Source organism: Monodon monoceros, unplaced genomic scaffold (assembly GCF_005190385.1).
Source record: "Monodon monoceros isolate NGI ecotype Baffin Bay Population unplaced genomic scaffold, NGI_Narwhal_1 Super_Scaffold_1, whole genome shotgun sequence".
In the NCBI taxonomy this organism is placed as follows: Eukaryota; Metazoa; Chordata; class Mammalia; order Artiodactyla; family Monodontidae; genus Monodon; species Monodon monoceros.
This window is the reverse complement of record NW_021703765.1, coordinates 86704209-86718436: the sequence shown is the minus strand read 5'-3', so window position 1 is coordinate 86718436 and position 14228 is coordinate 86704209. Positions and strand designations below refer to the sequence as shown.

At 46.9% G+C, this 14228-nt stretch overlaps 1 protein-coding gene across 2 annotated transcripts in view; it reads left to right on the top strand.

Moving 5' to 3' along the window:
* Positions 1 to 14228, top strand: part of POLE (DNA polymerase epsilon, catalytic subunit) — a 56418-nt gene that overhangs the window by 23143 nt on the left and 19047 nt on the right. For both annotated transcript variants that reach the window (XM_029229615.1, XM_029229606.1), the window contains 11 exons: positions 292 to 440; positions 1470 to 1562; positions 1805 to 1949; positions 4179 to 4336; positions 4714 to 4909; positions 5533 to 5747; positions 7254 to 7356; positions 7791 to 7871; positions 7985 to 8107; positions 13524 to 13736; positions 13972 to 14181. In XM_029229615.1, coding sequence (XP_029085448.1) covers positions 292 to 440; positions 1470 to 1562; positions 1805 to 1949; positions 4179 to 4336; positions 4714 to 4909; positions 5533 to 5747; positions 7254 to 7356; positions 7791 to 7871; positions 7985 to 8107; positions 13524 to 13736; positions 13972 to 14181 — 1686 coding nt within the window. The remainder of the gene's footprint in view (positions 1 to 291; positions 441 to 1469; positions 1563 to 1804; positions 1950 to 4178; positions 4337 to 4713; positions 4910 to 5532; positions 5748 to 7253; positions 7357 to 7790; positions 7872 to 7984; positions 8108 to 13523; positions 13737 to 13971; positions 14182 to 14228) is intronic.

Here is a 14228-nt window from a genome sequence, read left to right as displayed (position 1 = left end):
AGAGAGAGAGAGAGAGGGAGGGAGGGAGGGAGGGAGGGAGGGAGAGAGAGAGAGAGAGAGAGAGGGGGAGAGGGAGAGAGAGGGGGAGAGGGAAGGGGAGGGGGAGGGGGAGGGAATAAAGGAAATATGGCACAAAATATCAACAGTGGCCCCTCTTGCATATGGTCTTCACTCTACTTTTTTTCAAGCTTCCTATAGACTGGAAATTTGCAACATAGTAAACCTTGGGCCACTGGCCATAGAGAATGTGAACTTGAAGAGTGGGGGATGATCAGCCTGTGTGTGTCTCAGGTGTGGAGAAAGAAGCTGTCTGCGGCGGTGGAGGTGGGAGAGGCAGCGGAAGCAAAGCGCTGCAGGAACATGGAGGTCCTGTACGACTCCCTGCAGCTGGCTCACAAGTGCATCCTCAACTCCTTCTATGGCTACGTCATGCGCAAGGGGTAGGCTCCTGCCCGGGTGCCTGGTGGGGCCGGTGGGGCTAGTGGACGAAGGGAGGAGCTGAGATGCGTGGGGCCCATGGGCACGAGTGAGAGGGGAGAGGCAGGGCCCCAGTTCAAGGAATGTGGCTGAGCAGGTTGGGTAGGGGTGGAGGTCACGCTGGCTCAGAGGGTCCTGGGCATCAGCGGGGTCAGTACTGCTGGGCACGTTCTTCTGAGCATCCTGGGCTGCAGACAGCGGTGTGGTAGTTTCTGGCATACGACTAGTGAGGGCTGTAAATAAAGCCTTCTGAGAAGTCGAGAAAGCCCCATGGGGACTGTGCCCGTGATCAGAGGCCAAAGGGAGATGAGGCAAGGTGGGGCCTGTGTCCGTTGGACCGACAACCAGGTGGGTGGGGGCCTCGGGAGAGCAGGTGATCGAAGGTGAGGCCTAGCCCCTGTGGTTGGAGACTGGGAGGATCGGCATGGCGGCCTGGAGAAGGGGAAAGGTGGTGATGGGGCCAGGGACTGGTCTGAGGGGGAGAGGCCTTGATTCTCCGTTGCTGCTTTTTAATGGCAGAGAGGGAGGGGCTGAGAGCAGGGCTAGAACCGGAGCGGAGTTCCCTGGGGCAGGAGGGCCTGGCCTCAGGTCGCTTGACACCTCTGAGACCTGGTGTGAACACTGAGCCAGGTGGGCTGGTGTTTTCCCTGAGAAGTCGGGATGAGAGTGGGCTTTGGGAAAACGGAGGAGGCATGAGACGGTGCTGGGGAGAGTGGGAGGGGACTCAGGGACACACGGCCATCTGGCTGGTATTGAGAGTCCTGCTGAGCTGAGGTTGTGAGCTGTTGCAGTGGCAGCATGCTGCATCCTTCCAGAACTTTCCTGAGCGGAGCCCTGCACCTTGAAGTAGGAACAGAGGAGTGTCCTCAGCACAGAGCTAAATTCTGCCTTAGTTCTTCCCTGCTTCAGATGTCCCCTCCTCCCAGCCCCAACTCTAATGACCCTCTAGAGGGAGCCCCTCCCACCCCCTCTGCTGTGACTGTCCCTCCCAGGGCCCGCTGGTACTCCATGGAGATGGCTGGCATCGTCTGCTTCACGGGGGCCAACATCATCACCCAGGCACGGGAGCTGATTGAGCAGATCGGGTGAGTGCTGCACTTGGTCAGCTGCTGAGGCTGGGTGGGCCGCGGCCTGGTGGGGAGGCCGGATGGCTGGGGGAGAGAAGGGACAGGTTGATGAAGATAGAGCTGGAGAGGGGCAGGTGTTTCGTTCTGTGGGTTCACGACCAGGGGAGCCTTGTCCACTGTCAGGACTTGACAGGGGGTTCTTGCTCTGTAGGCGTCGATGTCCACCATCCATGTGGTCTCATTTTTCTGTTTCCCTGAAGGAGGCCCTTAGAGCTGGACACAGATGGAATATGGTGTGTCCTGCCCAACAGCTTCCCGGAAAACTTTGTCATCAAGACGACCAGTGTGAAAAAGCCCAAGGTGACCATCTCCTACCCTGGGGCTATGTTAAACATCATGGTCAAGGTGAGCCTGCATCTCCAGTGAGGGGCTACCGTCTGGGCTTTGGCTTCCTCGTGCCACCGCTCTGACGGGGATTTGGGAAAGGGGGCTGGGCTGGCTGTCACTGACATGCTCCCATCCTGACTTCAGGCCTCCCCGTCTCCAACCTTCAGATTGTTTTTCTCTAGCCTGAGCATCTGTCCAGAAAACGCTATGCTCAAAAGTTACCTGAGTCTACATTCACCTTCAGTGTAATACCCAGACTTACAGAAAAATTGCAAAAATAGAATAGAGAATTTCTGTATATCCTTCAGCCTGCTTCCTTTAATGTTAAGTAAGATCTTTTATAAACCGCAGTGTAATTGTCAGAATTAAGAAGTCACCTTGGCACCACACCGTAACTCAACTACAGCTGTATTTGGATTCCCCACTTTTTGTGCACTGCGTTTGGGCGTCCTGTCTCCTTAGTCCCCTCCAGCCTGGCAGCCCCTTGGTCTCTCTGGTCTGTTATGACCAGGACACTTCGATACTGGTCAGGTGCTTTGCTAACTGACCCTTAATTTGAGTTTGTCTGTTGTTGTTTGTTATTAGACTGAGGTTATTTGGGGTTTTTGGAGGAACACTCCAGAGTACATGCCCCGTGTTGGCATTCTGTCAGGGCATGGTGTCGGGACCTGCACTCCTGCTGCCTGCTGGCTTCCCAGTGTCACGTTATTGGAGTGAGCCAGTGAGTCCACACTCCCAGGAGGAGTGGCAGAGTCTGGCCACATAGCAAAGCCACCACTGTAATTAGTAAAGACAGTGGAGGAGATACTTTTGAGATGCTGCAGATGTGCCGTTTCGCGTGGAACCGTCGCCCTGGTTTTAACGCTAGCGGTGGTCTCAGCGGTGGTTGCGGCAGCATCACTCTGCCCAGGGCGAGCCTGGTTCCCTCGTTCCTTGGAAATTATTCATCGGAGCCTTCTGTAAGGAAGAGCTGCCACCCTTCCCTCCCACTTATTCCCTTGCTTGTCTCTTTATTGAGTCATTTGTTAGGTCAGTGTGGGTTTGCGCATGTTTGTTCTGTTGGGCCACAACCCAGTTCTGTCCTGGCATGTTTTGTTACTCAGCTTGTTCCCTTTTGGCCGCTGGGGGCTCCTCCATATTCACCCGCTTGTCCTTGAGACATGCCCCGTTCTGGGGTTTGGGTTTGGCTTTTTTTGGAGTACTTTCTTACTTCCTGGGACTACAAGACACTCCAGCCTCATCTTGTATTTCCCCTGTCCCACCCTGGAATCAGCCATTTCCCCAAGGAGCCTGGCTTCCTTTTATTGGAGAGTGGTGTTAGAAACCGAGATGGGGTCTGAGGTGTCACTGCTGCTCACAGCAGATTGGCTAGGAAATGTGTGTGTGTATAATAACCCTGCACGCATGAATGTATGTTTATTTGTCTCTTTATCTGCATATATATTTAAAAATATATAACATGAGTCTATTGATATATCCAGCTCCAATCTATTCTCTTTTCCTTATTAGTAACTTCTTTCTCCTGTTTCTAGTTTTCCTAATGTATTTATTTATTTGTTCAACCCTAGTATTTGTGTAGAATAGGTTCAGAACCATGTGTCTGTGAGCAGTAAGCTCACCAGCTGCAGTCGAGTGTTTTATCTTTAGTCTTACGCCACCCAGGCAACACAAGGTTTGCCAAAGTTTCTTAAGCCAGCCCTCTGGCAGGGTTCTGTCATGCAGTGATAATGAAGTTAAGCTCGTTTGTCCCAGTCTGCAGGCTCTCTTGGGGTCACCCTAGATCCTGGTTGAATGTTTTTTAATTTGCCTACAGTAAAATTCACTTTTTACAGGGTGCAGTTCTGTGGGTTTTGATTCACACATAGAGGTGTGTGTCCACCACCACAGCGCAACACAGAATAGCCCACTACCCCGGAGGTTCCTGGGTGCTGCCCCTTTGTTGTCAGCCCTTCTCCTTACACCCAAACCTGGCTCCCCAGCATGTCCTTTATGTGATAGTTTTGCCTTTTCCAGCGTGTCCTATGAATGGAAACATGCGTGTAACTTTCTGGACCAAGCAGGATGCACTTCATTTTATCCACGTTGGACACGTGTCAGAACTTGATCCCTTCCTCTTGCCAAGTGGTGTCCATTGTATGGAAGAGCCCCAGCTTGGCTGATCTGTCCACCCCTTGGAGGGCAGCTGGTGGTTTCCAGGTTTGGACGATCACAAGTGAGGCTGAGCCCCTCTTCACTCTTGCTGTGCAGGAGGGCTTCACCAATGAGCAGTACCAGGAGCTGGCTGAGCCTTCCTCGCTCACCTATGTCTCCCGCTCAGAGAACAGCATCTTTTTTGAGGTTGACGGACCCTACCTTGCCATGATCCTTCCAGCCTCCAAGGAAGAAGGCAAGAAACTGAAGAAGAGGTAGGAATCCCACAGACTTTATGCTTAGGAAAGGAAATGGATAGACTAGGTTTAACAACTCCTCCAGGAAGTGGACCAGGAGCCAGGATGGGAACAGACCTCAGTTCTAGTTTTTTGGCCTTTTTGATTCAATTTGGAAAGCTGTTCTTGACGCTGATGCTACCAACTCTGTTCTCCACCTGTTATATTCTGGTTCTACAGATGGCAGGGTCTTAAGTCATTTTTAGTTTGGAGAAGCATAAACCTCAGGATGGAGAGATGTTTGCTGCTTGACGGATGCTAGAGGGGCGGGTAAGAGAAGGAAGAAGGCCGAGGGCGAGGAGAAGCAGCCAGCATCCCAGGCTTTCCCTCTCTGCTGTGCTTGCCTGTGTTCCTAGGTATGCCGTATTCAATGAGGATGGTTCCCTGGCTGAGCTCAAGGGCTTCGAGGTCAAACGCCGTGGGGAGCTGCAGCTGATTAAAACCTTCCAGTCCTCAGTATTCGAGGCCTTCCTTAAGGGCAGCACCCTAGAGGAGGCGTATGGCTCTGTTGCCAAGGTGGCTGATTACTGGCTGGACGTGCTGTACAGTAAGGTAAGGCCACCCTCCTCACCTGGCTCTGAGGGTCCTGGTGAGCAAGGTGACAGGTGAACTCAAGGCTAATAATTCTGATGGGATCCCACTACTTCCTTAGTTCCAGGGCCTCTCAGAATCCCCCCTTAACTTCTATACCAGTGACAGAAACAGTGAAGGAAACAAATAGCATGATAATGAACGAATTGTAAGCTGTTTGTCCTCGGATAGGCCCCCTGGACTCCTCATCGCTGAAGGAAGCTGCTGGCCCCTCAGTTGGTCCAGCTGCTGTCCGGCTGGTCCGTGCCTCTTCTCCCTCCTGGTTCCTCCTTTCCCCATCTTTCTTTTCCTTTTAGGAGAAAAATCAATGCTCTGTCTTTTCTCTTCTTCTGCAGTCTTCGTGCTAATAGCTCAATAAACGTTTCTTGATATTTTTCTGCACACTTTAATAAAACAAAAGGTACGGTTTTGTGTGTGGTGTAAGTGTTGCTGTATGCTGGTATGAGACAGCCCTATTACACTGCTGCCTTCAGCTCATCAGGCTAGAGAAACGCAGACTTTCACCTGGAGGAAAGTCTCGGGTAGCCTCACGGTGGTGCTCCCTTCCTTCTGCGGGACGTTTTGCCCATTGCCTCTTTCTCCAGGCAGCTAACATGCCTGATTCTGAGCTGTTCGAGCTGATCTCTGAGAACCGTTCCATGTCTCGGAAGCTGGAAGATTATGGGGAGCAGAAGTCTACGTCCATCAGCACGGCCAGGCGCCTGGCTGAGTTCCTGGGGGATCAGATGGTGAAGGATGCAGGGCTGAGCTGCCGCTACATCATCTCCCGGAAGCCTGAGGGGTCTCCGGTCACAGAGAGGTAAGGGTTTCCAGTGTTAAGGAAGGAATTCCTTAAGGGTCTCGTATGCTCACTTTGAAAACCTGCATCTGTTGTGGAACCTCTGTCCTTCCATAGAGAGATGAGCTTCCTTAAACAGTACAGGGAGGGATTTCCCTGGTGGTGCAGTGGTTAAGAATCCGCCTTCCAGTGCAGTGGACGTGGGTTCGATCCCTGGTCGAAGAACTAAGATCCCACATGCCGTGGGGCAACTAAGCCCGCACGCCGCAGCTACTGAGCCCGTGCGCTGTAGAGCCTGCTCACCGCAAGAAAAGATCCCCTGTGCTGCAACTAAGACCTGATGCAGCCAAAAATAAATATTTAAAAAAACAGTGCAGGGATAGTCTGGATTTAGAAAAGGGAGGAACTGGGCCTCAGACCCCCTGCAGATCAGATGACAGGAAGGCTTTCTGGGGCCCTGGTGGGACCCCTGAGAGAGCGTGGTGAGCCCATCCACCTGGAGCCCGGAGAATCTGGGTTCTTGGGAGACCAGACTGAGAGCACCCTCTCAGTCAGGCATAGGGGAGTGGGGATGTCTTGGAGGGTCTGCTGCGATGGGCCCCATCACAAGGTCCATTTCAGGTTTAGGACAGGACTCCAGATCACTCACACCCCCGAGGAGACTGATGCTGTACTTTTCGAGTTGGGATGATTGAATCACAGCTACATGTTACATCACTGATAGAGCAAGAAAAGCAGACTGCAGGGCGACACATACAGTGTACTTCCACCTGTTTAAGTTTACACACATAGAAAGTACTCTTATTTTTTTATGGGTACACAAAATAGTTCTATAAAGCATGCATGGGATTGATAAACACCAAGAAAAATATTGTGTTTACTTCTGTATGAGGAGGGTCAGGAGAGCTGCACTGGGGATTTCATCGTCATCTTTATTTTTTCATCCATGAAATAAAAATGGCAGGGCCAGTTTGATAGGACTGGGTGGTGGGTGCACAGGTGTCTGTTGTGTTCTTTCTAAGTTTCTTCATGATATTTCACAATAACAAATACTTCCTCCAATGAAAGAAAGAGGGATAGTGACAGTTGCCCTATTGCTTTGCTAATGATGTGAAAACTGGCTTCATTTTCAGGTGAGCAGGTAGGCTCTCTAATATTTTACCCAATGAATAATAATTTTTTAAGTTTTTAATTACATACATGCACATGAATATATAACTTATGTAAGGACACTTGTATAAATAGCTCTATTAACGGTGGCCAAACACAGACCAGATGGCCAATGGTAGGGGATTGTACATTAAACCATGGTATTTTAATATGATGAAGTATTGTTTAGTTATTAAGTATGATAAACATCAGATATAGGTATAGTTTATACAAATAACTACAATAAATAGAAACATAGGTTACAAAGTAGGTCATAATAACTTATTTCCATGTAGAATATGTGTGTACTTGATAAGTGCTATGACCTGGTTTAGGGAGGTCTTCACATTGTTGAGTTTTGTGTCTCTTCTTGCCCAGGGCCATTCCACTCGCCATTTTCCAGGCAGAGCCCACGGTGAGGAAGTACTTTCTCCGGAAATGGCTTAAGAGTCCTTCCCTTCAAGACTTTGATATTCGGACAGTGAGTGCGGGTTTTTTCCTACTCTCAGAAGTTTAGGAGGAAAACTAGACAGGGCAGAGTATCCCTGACTCACGTCTCCTTTTTGGCTGGAGACTTCACTCTTGATTTTCTCCTTTCTGTTATGTAATGAATGAGGAAATAGTTACATTTTAGGGCAAAACTGGAGAAGCTAAATGTTGGGGAGGCCCTTTTAACTGTTCTCTTGGATGGACTAAGGCTTGGGGTCTGGCACAGGGTTCTAGTGCTGGCTTGGCCCCCTACCAGCTCTGATCCTGGGAGAGTCGTTTACACTCTCCACTTCAGTTTCCTCCTCTGCGAAATGGGACCTTTTATCTTAGAATTTCTAAGAGGGTTAAGTGAGACACGTGAAGCATGCCGCTGCTGCTGCTTTTCTCTCATACACCCCGGTTGTTGCTGGCTTCCTGCACGCTCAGATTCTGGACTGGGACTACTACATCGAGCGACTGGGAAGTGCCATACAGAAGATCATCACAATCCCTGCGGCTCTGCAGCAGGTGAGGTTGAGAACTGGTGGAAACAGGGCACAGTGTGACCTAAAAGCTACAGAAACCTGGGCCTGGCCCAGACTAACAGCATCAGACAAGTGATCGATCTCACCTTTATGTAGGTGAAGAACCCAGTACCACGTGTCAAGCACCCTGACTGGCTGCACAAAAAACTGCTGGAGAAGAACGATGTCTACAAGCAGAAGAAGATCAGTGAGCTCTTCGTCCTTGAGGGCAAGAGACAGGTAATGGGGCCTGGCCCAGGCCAACAGAGGCTGTGACGGTTGGTGCTGGGCAGTGTCCCATGGGCACACAGGGCACCAAAGTCTCCACATTGCTGTCCATAATTTTGGATGCTTCCTTCCATTCAGGCATTTACAATGTTTTTTTTTTTCTTTCTAAAAATGTACACATTGATACTTTATCCTTTAATTCCTCCCAATGTTCTTCTTTTGCGATAAGAAACTGTGAATCATCAGTTTAGGGTGAAGAACTATGTGTAAATGGAGGATGTACTAATTAGACTCAGTAACTTGGAATGCATCACTATACCTTGAGACCTCAGTTGTCTAAACTGTAAAAAAAAAAAAAATTCTGTTAGAAACTCCAAAAAATACTGAAGACAGTGTAATGAAAAGCACAGCTAAAATCAGAAGAGCAAGAAGAAAATTCTGAGGTGCTGAAGATGGAAAGTGAGCTTCAACCAGAGCAGTAAACAAACTCACCTGCTAAAAGCAGACTCTCAGGTTGAATTTTTACAGTCTAACTTTATCTTATTTATAAGAGCTATACTTAAAAGGGCTCAAAATGATTAAAAGGTTGAAAAAACATATATATCAGGTAAATATTAACCAAAACAAAGCTGATGTAGCTATATTAATGCCAGACCAAAAAAATATGTAGGCCAAAAAGTATTAGTCGGGATAAGGATGGTATTAAACTATACTGAAAGTCACAATTCTCTAGAAATATATAACAATTCTAATAGTTTAGTTTCAAATTAAATAATGTAAAAATTACCTAAGTAGAAGAAATTGACATCTAATCAGTTTGGGATTTTGACACATCTCTCTCAATTGATAGATCTAGCAGACCAAAAACTAGTAAAAATGTGTACAGTTGGAATGACACAATTGCTAACTAGATTTAGTAGCTAACTAGATTTAGTTAACAAATAGAACCTTGCACCCAGTAATTAAAGGATACACATTCTTTTCAAGAACACCTAAAATAAGACTGTCTGTATGCTGCAAAGTGCATTGCAACAGATTCCAAATAATTTATATACAGACCATATTGTTTGGAAACTAAAAAGAAACACATTTATAAGTAACTCATGGATCAAAGAAGTCACAATGGAAATTAGAAATACTTACTGAATGAAAATACTATCAAAATTTATAGTATGCAGCTAAAGAGGACTATAAATAACACATAATCTATTTAAATGCATGTAATAGAAAAGAAAAACCAGTAGAAAATTAAGTAAGCTTATAGCTGAAGAATTCGAAAACAGTAGAGTGAACCAAGAAAGTAGAAAGAAAGAAGTTATAAAGGCAAGAGCAGAAATGAATGAACAAACAGTAAAACCAAAACCTTGATCTTTGAAAAGACTTATGAAATAGACAAATCTTTGTCAAGATAGGTATTTCAGGTTTTGTTTTAATGAAAACAGATTATCATTGCAGATATAATAAAGCCTGAAAATAAATAAATAAGTAGTTACCTTTCCTAAACAATTGGAAAACTTAGATGGAATGGATAGTATCCTAGAAGAATTATTCAAATTAACCTAAGAAAAAAAATAGAAAAACTGAATAGAACTTTAACCATTAAAAAATGAATCATAGGGCTTCCCTGGTGGTGCAGTGGTTGAGAGTCTGCCTGCCGATGTAGGGGACACGGGTTCATGCCCCGGTCCAGGAAGATCCCACGTGCCGCGGAGCGGCTGGGCCCGTGAGCCATGGCCACTGAGCCTGCGCACCCGGAGCTTGTGCTCCGCAACGGGAGAGGCCACAACAGTGAGAGGCCCGCGTACCGCAAAAAAAAAAAAAAAAAAAAATCATAATTAGAAAGAAACAAACACTGGACCCAAATGGTTTCTCAGAGGGATTTTACCGAACTTTTTAAACAAATTATTCCAGAGAATATCAAGATTACTCATTTGGTAATCTTGATAACACTTGTTACCTTGGTAACAAACTGACAGGCCAGGAAAAGGAAGGAGTGTTACAGGCCATTGGCAGTTACAAACAACAGGTACAAAAATAGTAACAAACTAAATTTTGCACCGTATAAAAACAGTAACACTGTGTACAAGCAGGACTTATGCAAGGAATGGCAGGGGTTAGCTTTAGAGATCTGCTAATTCTGTTAATTTTAGGAAAAATCTGTTCATCATCATCATCAAGAGAGAAGATTTATGGGATCATTTCCAACAGAGGCAGGAAAGAACATTTGATAAACTTTAATGTCTGTTCGTGATAAAACTTTGAGCAGGCAAAATCATAAATGATGAGATGTTTCTCTGATAAAGTCTCTGTCGAAACTCAATAGCACACATCATATAGTGGCACATTAGAATCATTAAAGTTGAGGAACAGGAGATGGATGCCTGTTACCATCACTTCTATTCAAAATTGTTTGGAAGTCCTGGCCAGCATAATTCAACAAGGAAAAGAAGTTAAATTTTAAGGATAGAAAGGCATAAAACTCGTCATTTGCAGGTGATGTTAACACAGAAAATGTAAGGAAACCCAGGAATTATTTTAACTAATAAGACATTTCAGCAAGATCATTAGATACAAAGCTGATATATAAAAATCTGTAGCTTTATCTTATACTAGAAACAATTAGGATTTTTTTGTTGTTGATTTTTGGCTGCATTGGGTCTTTGTTGCTGTGTGCAGGCTTTCTTTAGTTGCAGTGAGCGGGGGCTACTCTTTGTTGCGGTGTGTGGGCTTCTCATTGCAATGGCTTCTCTTGTTGCAGAACATGGGCTCTAGGCGTGTGGGCTTCAGTAGTTGTGGCGTGTGGGCTCAGTAGTTGTGGCTCTCGGACTCTAGAGCACAGGCTCAGTAGTTGTGGCACATGGGCTTAGTTGCTCCGTGGCATGTGGGATCTTCCCGGACCAGGGCTCAAACCCATGTCCCCTGCATTGGCAGGCAGATCCTTAACGACTGTGCCACCAGGGAAGGCCGGCATGCAGGATCTTAATTCCCCAACCAGGTATTGAACCTGCGCCCCCTGCAGTGAAAGGCGGATTCTTAACCACTGGACCACCAGGGAAGTCCTTCAAAAAGTTTTTTGATGTAACTTGAAAGTCTAATCCTAAAATTCATATGAAGAACAAGTATAAGAAAAACAAAAACAATTTTGGAGATGAATAAGGGGAAGCTTGTCTTAGTATGTAACAAGACACACAAGAAAGTCTTATTAAGGCAAGACCATACAGCAGTAGCGCTCATAGGTACCCTAGAAACAGATCCAAATACGTATGGGAGCTTGGTCTATCACAGAGGTAGCGTTATACATTATTAAGGAGAACGGAGTGCTTATTCAATAAATGATACCGGGGGAAATGTTTTTTCATATTTCAAGAAGTAAGTAGCTATCTCACACTGAGTATGAAAACAAATTCCAAATACAGATCTAAATTGAAAAAGAAAACAACTGTTTAGAAAAAAACACAGGAGGCTATCTTTATGATGCTGAGGTAGAAAGAGCTTCTTAAGGCATGCATAAAAAACGATCACAAAGGGAAAGACAGATACATTCAATTAATTAAAATGTAAATTTTCTGTAATCTGAAACAAGAATGGCAGAACGTTGGTATTTATTGAATCTGAGTTATAAGAACATGGGTATTCATTACTTTTGTAATTTTTATAATAAAAAGTAAAAAACACACACACTTTTATAGTACAGAAGTCACCATAAAGAGACAAGTCATAATTCGAAGAAGATATTCGGAATGTACGAAAGTTAGGAATGGTCCATAAGCATGTGTATTTGTCTGTTGCTACGTAGCAAGTAATCCGAGAACCTAGCAGCTTAAGTAACACAGGTGTTTTTGTTTTTTGTTTTGGCTGCGCCGGGTCTTTGTTGCTGCGTACGGGCTCTTTCTAGTTGTGTCAGGCGAGGGCTACCCTTTGTGGCAGTGTGCAGGCTTCTCATTGTGGTGGCTTCTCGTTGCGGCACGCAGGCCCCAGAATGCATGGGTTTTAGTAGTGGTTGCAGCGCGCGGGCTCAGTAGTTGCAGCTCGCGGGCTCTAGAGCTCAGGTTCAGTAGTTGTGGCGCACAGGCTTAGTTGCCCTGCAGCATGTGTGATCTTCCTGGACCAGGAATCGAACCTGTGTCCCCTGCATTGGCAGGTGGATTCTTAACCACTGCGCCACCAGGGAAGTCCCACAGGTGTGTTATTATCTTGCACTTTCTGTGGCCTGTGGTTCTGGAATCTGGGGACAGCTTATCAAGGTCCCCTGGCTCAGGGTCTCCCACAGACTACAGTCAGGTGTCATCGGGACTGTGGTCTCATCTGAAGGCTTCCCCAGCAACTGGGGAAGGACGTGCTTCACTCTGGTAGCTGGTGGCAGGATTCACTAGTGGAGCCGTCCTCATTTCCTTGCTCCATGGACTTATCCAGAGGGCAGGTCACAGCCTGGCAGCTGACTTCAGAGCAAGCACTGGATAAGAGCCAGAGTGCCAGCAGTTCAGAGGTCACTGTATTTTATAATCTAATCTCAGAATGACATCCTATCACTTTCGTTGTAATCTGTTCATTTGAGGCAGGTCACTGGGTCCAGCCCACACTCAGGAGGGAGTCATACAGGGGCATGAACAGCTGGAGGTGGGGGTCATCAGGGCCATTTTAGAAGACTGACTGCCCCAGGGTCAACCCCACTGTCAGTTAGGTAAATGAAAAATGAAGTATTTAGATACCACATCACACCAAAAAATGAGTATGGTGACACCAACTATTAGCACACGTGGGGAAATAGGAGCTTATCTGTATTTCTGGTGGGAGTGTGAACACAAGGTCTTCAGGCAGCGTGTGGAAGGATGGTTGTTGACGAACCCAGTTTCTAGTTCTGAAAGAGTAGACATTAACCATTCTTCATTTTAGAATGTCATGGATAGGTAAGCTGATTTATTTGCATAATGGAATATCCTACAGTTAGAATGAATGGACAATGTCCACATGCATCAATAGGGATCAATTTCAAAAATATGTTATTGAGTAAAACAAGTTGCAGTAGGATGTGTACCATGTGTCTCTGTTCATGTAAAACTGCAGCTTAAAGTAATGGTATATGGGTTTATAGGTACGGAGTAAAAATTCAAAATGTGTGGGGAGTGGTAGGCACTGTGCTTGGGGGCTGGGAGGGAGAAACAGGGGGCCTTTACCTATTCTTTGCAGTATTTTATTTCTTATGAAGAGGAGAGAGTTCTGAAGCAAGCACAGAAAAATGTAAACATTCACTTCATAATGGTGATGCCTGAGTGACATTTTCTGTCTGACCTTTTCACTCTTAAAAGTTTAAAAATAGATTAGTCTGTAAATGAATACGTTTGCATACAAGTATTTTACCTTATTCAGAGGTGCACTTATGGTGGATTTCTAGAGAGAGCTGTTCTAAGGCTCCTTTGGATCTTTGCAGGTGGGCGTGGCACAAGCTTCAGAAGGTGCCCAGAGCCTTGGCGCCCCCGACATGGAGGACTTCGGCCTTGTGAAGCCGCTCCACTCGGCAGTGCCCATTGCTACCAAGAGGAGGTGTAGCCACTGGGAGAGCCAGGAGGAGTTGCAGGACCTGGAGCTGACGGTGCCCTGGCAGGAGATCTTGGGGCAGCCTCCGGGGCTTGGATCCACCCAGGCAAGAATCCTCAGGGGGAGGAAGCAGGGATGCTGGTCAGGCCTGACCTGTGACGAGCCGTCTCCCTGCAGGGTCTGGGCCCTGAACTGGGCCTTGACCCCTGAGCAAATTGGCAAGATGTACCCAGTTCTTACAGAGCGCTTGGGGACTGTGAGGGTTAGTTGCTGTGGAAGGGTGTTTCTGTTTCACTCGTGCTCAGCTGTATTTCCCGTCTCCTCCTCTTGACCTATCCCAGGAAGAGTGGCTGGTCTGGCTCCAGTTCCACAAGAAGAAGTGGCAGCTACAAGCTCGACAGCGCCTTGCTCACAAGAAGAGGCGGCGTCTGGCGGGGCCAGAAGGTGCACCGAGGCCTGGGACCGTCCGAGAGGGGCCCTCCACCGGGCTGGGGGGCTTCTTGCGAAGAACTGCTCGCAGCATTCTGGACCTCCCGTGGCAGATCGTGCAAGTGCGGACAGCTAGCAGTGGGAGGGCGGGACACCCCTGAGGGCGGGA